The following is an 8,002-nucleotide window of genomic DNA, read 5'->3' as shown; positions in this document are numbered from 1 at the left end:
TAGTTGCTCAAGTTCATAATAAAATAGGAGAGTTCCTGGTTTGGAAACAGTCCTACTTCCCAATTCTTCCTGAGCCAGGTCTTTAAACAATACCATTTCATCATTTTCCTGTAGGTTAATTCTTAGGACATCATAAGACCTCTTTTCAAATATAAAAAAAAGAGCTTTCAAAGTTAATGAACAATAAAGAGTTCCTGTTTTTCATATCTCTCAAAGGGTGGAACCCATAGCCACTAGGAGAAGAAGGAAGTGAAAAGATGTTAAATATTGAGCACAGCTCTCCCCAGTCAGCCTAGAGGTCTGGCTTCCCGGTCAACATGAAGGCTCTCCTTCTTCTGGGGCTTCTCCTGCTTTCCGTCACTGTCCAGGGCAAGATCTTTGAAAGGTGTGAACTGGCCAGAACTCTGAAAAGACTTGGGCTGGCTGACTTTAAAGGTGTCAGCCTGGCAAACTGTAAGTTAACTCTTCTTCATTCTTCCAAATAGCCTGGTGTGAGACAGATAGAGGATGAATAGTAATAAAGAGGCTTTGAATGAATGGACTTCTTTTATTTCTTTTGAGGGTCTGTATACTTACAACGGTTGAAAATATCAGCTTGTTTCTTTAGAATCAGATATGCCAGATGAAGGAATGAGGGCATGGGAGGGCAAAATTCTCTACCATTTTAGGGATACCAGGACCCATTGTGCTCTTCTGGAGCCACTAAATTTGTCTGTTGCCTCAGACTCGGTGGCACGTGTAGGCTGACTGAAAGGTCTATCTGAGCACGGGGACTGTCAAGTCCTGGGTCCTTGACGCCAGGCATTTCCTGTTTGGAACTTGGTTCCAAGGGTAATGAGCCTAGAGCAATGAGTATTTTTCTCTGCCATGACATGGGATTTTTAACAGCAAAGTTTTAAAACCCTATGTTGAACTCTCAGTGCAGGGGCAGTAGGAACCTATTTCCCCTTGATTACTGTTTATATAAGGATCCCTGAAATGCAGCTTGTAATAGTGTTTTATTATTCTTTTTTTTTTTTAAGATTTTATTTATTTGTCAGAGAGAGAAAGCGAGAGAGAGCACACACATAGGGAGAGAGGCAGGCTCCTCGCTGAGCAGGGAACCCCATGCAGGACTCAATCCCAGGACCCTGGGATCACGACCTGAGCCTAAGGCAGACACTTAACCTAGTGAGCCATTCAGGCGTCCCTATTATTCTTACTCAGTATAGTTTATTAACTATTTTTCACTTTCTTTCCACTTAATTCAAGATATGTCTGAATAAAAGTTTTTATATTTTAGTTCACATTTATCAATGTGATCACTGTATTTTTCAGGTTGAATTCAAGCATTTCCTCTTGGTAACTGCTTTTGAATGAATGAGTGGATGGATGGATGAAATAGTCTTTCCTGTTTGTATCTCTTGTTTTTCAGATTCTGATTTGATAAGCAAATTCACCTTTAGGTATCTTAAGAAAATTTATTTCTCCCAGAAAATTCTTATTTTTCCTAATAAAAAGCATTTTTTTCCATCAGCGTATGTATGTATCTGCTATTAATTATAAAATCCACTCAACAACTCTGTTGATTTTTCCATTCTAGGCTAAATCTTGCCTGAGGATGGGAGCAGGGGAAGGGTAATGACAATGGAAGAAACAGCTATTTTAATATTTTAAAAATATGTTATCTAGTTCATTAGTATTACAAAATGATTTGCTAACAAAAGGATTCTCACTGAAGTGTTAAAATATGTTTGGGGGCCCCTGGCTGGCTCAGTCAGTGGAGCATGCAACTCTTGATTTCAGGGTTGTAAATTCAAGCCCCATGTTGGGTGTAGAGATTACTTAAAAAAATAAAATCTTAAATATATATATATTTATAAGGAAAAGACACTTTTACACTTATAAAGTAAGTCATTAATAAAATAGAATAGCAAAATAGAACTGATTATGGTATATGAAATACATCATGTAGTGTTGATGTTTCTTACTAAAAATAAGTTTTTTTTCAGGGATGTGTTTGGCCAAATGGGAAAGTAATTATAACACAAAGGCTACAAACTACAATCCCGGAAGCAGAAGCACCGATTATGGGATATTTCAGATCAATAGCCGCTACTGGTGTAATGATGGCAAAACGCCCGGAGCCGTGAACGCCTGTCACATACCCTGCAGCGGTGAGAAAGACGATGTTTAAGTAGCGGCACAGGACTCATCTAGTCCTACTTACGAGAACAGGGGTTCCGTACAAATGAGAGAGTCTTGAAAGGTTCATCAGGGACCTAGAAAAACTCTATTTCAGTGCCTAGAAACTCTTTATGATCATCCTCATAATGCCCTAAGAAATTAAAGAGCTGATGATGACATCATAAAAAGTTCAAGTTTTCTAATGTACCCAAGTTTCTAAAATGATCTATTAATTTATCGTAAATGAACATATTGATGCTTTGTCGAAAACCATGTTTTTTCTCCCACTTTCTTTGGGGAGGTTTAAGGATAATTTGGTTGTGGGGCCCTTTTCTAAAAATTGTTTTTACTTTTTATTTTGAAATGTCCTAAATATATAGAAATTTTGAGACTTTAGTTTAATAAACAGCCATGTGCTCATCACATACTTTAACAGTTGTTAACGCTTTGTCCGTTTTACTTTTTTTATGTGTATTTTTTTCTTTTTGCTGAGTGATTTTAAAGTGAATTAGAAACATGATGACTTTTCATTTCTCAACTCTTTAGTTTGCCTCTTCAGAAAATACAGTTCTTATATAATTATTGTTGTACCTAACAAGTTATTTTATGGATTTGTTTAGTTGGGGTGAAACAAATATTCTATTGAACTCATATAAAAAATAGAAATAACATGTGGAATATTTAGTGTATGAAATACTGGAGAAGTATTGTAAAATTGATATTGTTAAATCTTTTAATGTTAAACTTACTAATAGACAAGATTAGTCTTACAATACATTTTGCATCCAGCTAATTTATTTTTAATTTATTTTTTTAAAAAATCTTGTATTATATAATAAAACGTGGTCATTGAATAAAAATCCTTACTCCCCAGAGATTTATGACGACTGGTAACTTTTGGTATATATTCTTCCACAATATGTATCAATCATGTATATGAATGTAAAGCTATATCATGCACAAATGTACCTACATACAAACATGTAAGCAATGTGCATTAAGAAAAATGAAGTTGTACTATTTTTAGTGCTTTACAGCTTCCTCTTTATCACACAAAATTATTTCTATGTCAACAAATACAGATCTGTATTATTTTTAAAGGATGGAAAGAATTCCACATATAAACGTTCTATAACTTGTTAGTCCAACTCTTATTGGTAAGCACTTAGGTTATTCTGCTTTTCCCCTTTTGTGAAATGCTATGAAATATCTTGTGCATACATCTTGAGGTACATTTTTATTATTTCTTTAGGATAGATTTCTGGTAGCAGAACAGCTGATTAAAAAATTGCTAGTCTGTGTTTGTTTTTTGTTTGTTTGTTTATTTATTTGTTTTTTACAGTGCCTAGTAAAAAGAGAACCTTCTGTCACATTAGTTAACAATTCCAGAGCTTTCCATGACTTTGGTAAATGAGAAACAGAATGCTTTATTTCATGCCAAATGGGATAGAATGAAAAAAATTTCCCCCCAACATTCACAGATAAATGGACTCTTAGAAAATAATTTTACGTTCTTTCATCCCCTAAGAGAATAAAGCTGACTAAATCTAAACTTAAAATGAAATTTCTATGGAAGCTGTTTTCATTCCTCACTACCTCTTTTTCAGATTTGCTGAAAGATGACATCACTCAAGCTGTAGCATGTGCAAAAAGGGTTGTCAGTGATCCAAATGGCGTTCGTGCATGGTACGTTTAAGCATTAAAGTGGAGTGGGAGTGGGGGGCGCCTGGGTGGCTCGATTTGAGCGTCCGACTCTTGATTTCACTCAGGTCATGATCTCGGGGTCCTGGGATGGAGCCCCGTGTTGGGCTCTGCACTGGGCATGGAGCCTACTGAAGATTCTCTCTCTCCCTCTGCCCTTCCCCCCCAGCCCCCCTCTCTCCTTCAAAAGATCAAAAAAATAATAATAAATTGAACATAATAATTAAAAAATTAATTTAATAAATAAATAAATAAATAAAGGGGACAGCTATTTTGCCCTAGTGTTAAGAGAGAAGTGAAAGAAGATTTTCAAAGACCAAAGTATGCTACTGAGAACTGAACGTTGCTGCTTTAGCCTTACCCTAAACAATGAGTTACGTAGAAACAAACTGTTTCATCTGATTTAGAATCTTACTCTTTTCCCCTTCAATTTATTTTAAAGGATTTCTAGAGTTTTTAAGATTCTCAACATTCTACCAGTTCCTTGTCTTACCTTGAAATTGCTTTTGGAGTTAAGTAAATGTGGAAAGCACTTTGCAATTTTTATTGTAGAATACATAGATCAACGTTCACGTTCAGCATCCTGTGCTCTAGTGAGGGCTTTGGGGGGAAGTGACATACTTGGTGTACATATCTCCATTTAATAAATAGCAAATACCTCAATCTATCTGCAGCCTGTCGTCCATTTACCGGTAAAACATTCTGTTCTCCCAGAGGATTTGAAGTGTGTCTATTACAATGAAGATATGTTTTGACCTTATCAGTGTTTGTTTCACTTTTCTCTACAGGGTGGCATGGAGAGCACACTGTGAAAACCAAGATGTCTCTCAGTATATTCGGAATTGTGGAGTGTAACTGTGGAGTTTTCCTTCTGCAGCTCATTTTATCTCTTTTTCATATTAAGGGAGTAGTAGTTGAGTGAAAGTTCACATTACCATTCTTTCAAACAATAACACTTTTACACAAGCAGGAACAGAATATGGTCTTTCTTCTAAAAGTCTTCATATTTACGAAATGTGTTTGTTATTTGATATCCTGTAACATTTTTCAGTTTGCTAATAGAAATAAGGCTGGTGAAAACTTATCTAAAGTCTTGCCTATCAAATACATCTCCAGTATAGTCAGTTCTTAAAGAAATACCCCTAACTTAATCTTTAGTACTCCCCAATAGTTTATAAAAATGTAACAAAAGATCTTAAAAACAAACTGATCTTAGGCAAAATTCTAGCTGAATAGGCATCTGTTCAGTCATCTCCAAAAACAGTAAAAAAAAAAAAAAAAAGACCCCAAAAAACAACAAAAACACAAAGCAAACAAAAAACCCCCTACAAAACAAACAAAAGACCACTCTGTTGGGCAATATAAAGTTTAAAAAGGAGCAGAATGCCAAATGGCTAAAAATGAAGACAGCCTGAATTAAGAATTTTGCTTTTCTAAACTGTGACCTTGGTTTAAATATTTTCTCAGAAATGTTGCTTTCATACTGCTTTAAAAATAAATTGACAGTTTATATGTCAATCTATTTTGGCCCTTTAAAGAACTCTTCTATGCATCTTTCTGATCATGAAGGAATATAAAGAAGGATTGGATGAGCTGTTGTTGTTCTTTAAATTTATTAACTTAGATTCATTCATTATGACTAAATCTTGAGGCAAATGACTTTGCAAGTGTTGAACTAATTGCTGATTAACCAAAGGTGTGAAATTATGCATGTTATAAAAATAATACAAACATTATCATTAAAGGCTTTGCAACTCATAACTTGTCTTTCTTTGTTTAGACCCAACTAGTGTCTATGAAGAAAAAAATATGTGTATTCAAAAAAGAATTATTTGGGGGCGCCTGGGTGGCTCAGTCGTTAGGCGTCTGCCCTCGGCTTGGGTCCTGATCCCAGGGTCCTGGGATCGAGCCCCGCATTGGGCTCCCTGCTCAGCAGGAAGCCTGCTTCTCCCTCTCCCACTCCCCCTGCTTGTGTTCCCTCTCTCGCTGTGTCTCTCTCTGTCAAATAAATAAATAAATAATCTAATAAAAAAAAAGAATTATTTGGTATTCTTAATATATTCTATATCTTTACCGGTACCCAAAGAGCTGGATATTGCTGGAGAAAAATCCACAAGCATTCTGACAGATCTCACTTTGATAACCACAGATCTCACATGGGCCCTCAGTCTGCATGGCCATCTGAGTCACTTCTCTGCACTCCTTCTGTGTTGGTGTCCCCACTCTCCAAAATGGCTATTACTATTTTAGTGCTCTTCCTCTCTCTTCAAAGCCCCAGCACACACATCCAACTATTCACTTTCCACCCTCTCTGTTCTCAGTAGATGACCTGACCTCACATTACACTGAGAAAATAGAAGCAAGCTCATACCTAATTCTCCCCTCCTTGTCACTGTAACAGTGAGCACACCTTCCCCTGGGCCCATCCTCTCTTCCTCTGGTCCGGCCAATGGCAGGGTCTCCACATGCAATCTCAGATTGCATCCATCTCATGACTTCAAGTTAGCGAGTGTTTCCTGCAACCTGAGTTTTTCTCTCTTTGCTGGATATCCCCTGACATTGTACAAAATGTCGTGGTAACCTTGCAAAGATTCTTGCAATTCAAAGACTTTGCAATTCTAGTGATCTCTGTTCATCTCACTGGGTCTTTCAGTAGCACTTGACCAAGTGAACCACTTCATAATTCTGGAAAGCTTTTTCCCCCTCAGCTTCTCATTCTCCTCGTTCACATTCCTCCTCATGGATTGCCCCTTCTCAGTCCTTGACTGGCCTTTCCTCTGTTATTTAGTTTCTGAGGGAGTGCCCCAGCACTCAAGCCTATAGCCATTTGGTAGACTACATATTTTACTTATTTATTTGTCTCTTCTTGCTGAAATATAACTTCTAAAATAACAGATTTTCCCCACTTTTTAAAGACATTGAAATAACTCAATTTTCCCCAGAATTTACATGTACAGTACAAAGGCCTTAATTTTTCTAAACAGTTTGAGAGTAAATTGGTGCCTATATGGTCCTGAATCCTTCAGTGTGTGATTCCTACATAACCTCAAAACATCACCCAGATCCGGAAGTTAACACTAAGAAGTTAACATTATTAATACCTACTCTTTAGATCCCATTCAATTTCATCAATTGTCCCTGTAAGTTCTTCACAATAGAAAGATCTAATTCAGAATTATGTGTTGTATTTTGTTGCCATTTTTTTTTAATTTTCTTCAATCTGGATCATTTCTTCAGTTTTTTTCCCTTGATTTTCACAACTTTAACAATTTCGAAGACCACAGATCAGTTATGTCGCAAAATGTCTTAAAGTTGTTTGCTGTTCTCTTGATTAGATTAGGTTGTGCATCTTTGGCAAAAATACCACAGAAGTGATGCTGAGCTGTTCCCATTGTACCCTCTCGGGTGGCACGCAGTTTTGAAATGTTCTGTTACTGATGATGTTTACTTTGGTCATTTGATCAAGTGACCTCTACTGTGAAGTATTTGGGAAGGGGTAAGGTGCTTTGAGACTGTTCCTTAGCAAGTTTTCAATTCATGCATTTATTTATTATATCAATATGGACCCATGGCTTCCTATTTTATTCAAATTATAGTGGATTATAATCCATTACTACCATTTATTTTTATGTTCACATTGTCCGTAATTTGGCCAGCAGAGCTTCTCTGTAAGCTAGCTTCTGCATCATTTTGACATGTCCTCATCTTTCTTGAGCACTTTTTTGTTTTCTGGCACAGGATGGTCTAAGACTCACCTTGTTCTTCCCCTGCTCCAGCCCTGGAATCAGCCATTTCTCCAAAGAGCACTGATTCGGCAGAGTGGACAATGGTATGTATGTATGTATATATGTATGTATTTATTTAGATTTATTTATTTTAGAGAGAGAGAGTGTGTGCATGGAGGGGCAGAGGGAGAGGGAGAGGAATCTCCAGCAGACTCCCCTCTGAGTGTGGAGCCCAATGCGGGGCACTCACAACCCTGAGATCATGACCTGAGCTGAAATCAAGAGTCCGATGCTCAACCGACTGAGCCACCCAGGTGCCCCTGGACAATGGTATTTGAAAAACAAGATCTAGGCACTAGAGTGTCACTGATTCCAGGCCCCACTAGTGGACAGAATTAGAGGTTATATGT

At 37.1% G+C, this 8,002-nt stretch overlaps 1 protein-coding gene across 1 annotated transcript; it reads left to right on the top strand.

The window, feature by feature from the left end:
- Window positions 1–253: 253 nt before the first annotated feature.
- Window positions 254–5,625, top strand: LYZ (lysozyme). The gene is made up of 4 exons (XM_027594348.2): window positions 254–453; window positions 1,992–2,156; window positions 3,774–3,852; window positions 4,656–5,625. Exons 1-4 carry the CDS (start codon window positions 318–320, stop codon window positions 4,720–4,722), a joined length of 447 nt encoding a protein of 148 aa, XP_027450149.1. The 5' UTR covers window positions 254–317; the 3' UTR covers window positions 4,723–5,625.
- The last annotated feature ends 2,377 nt before the right edge of the window (window positions 5,626–8,002 follow it).

The sequence above is a fragment of the Zalophus californianus genome, chromosome 9, assembly GCF_009762305.2.
Source record: "Zalophus californianus isolate mZalCal1 chromosome 9, mZalCal1.pri.v2, whole genome shotgun sequence".
Taxonomy (NCBI): Eukaryota; Metazoa; Chordata; class Mammalia; order Carnivora; family Otariidae; genus Zalophus; species Zalophus californianus.
Note: the sequence above shows the minus strand (reverse complement) of the source record. Positions and strands in the feature narration are given on the sequence as shown.

Excerpts from the sequence above, each read along its gene's own strand:
- LYZ (XM_027594348.2), top strand. The coding sequence starts at position 318 with ATGAAGGCTCTCCTTCTTCTGGGGCTTCTCCTGCTTTCCGTCACTGTC. Across the intron at positions 2,157-3,773 it reads CTGTCACATACCCTGCAGCG|ATTTGCTGAAAGATGACATC; the intron begins GTGAGAAAGACG and ends CCTCTTTTTCAG. Across the intron at positions 3,853-4,655 it reads CCAAATGGCGTTCGTGCATG|GGTGGCATGGAGAGCACACT; the intron begins GTACGTTTAAGC and ends TTTTCTCTACAG.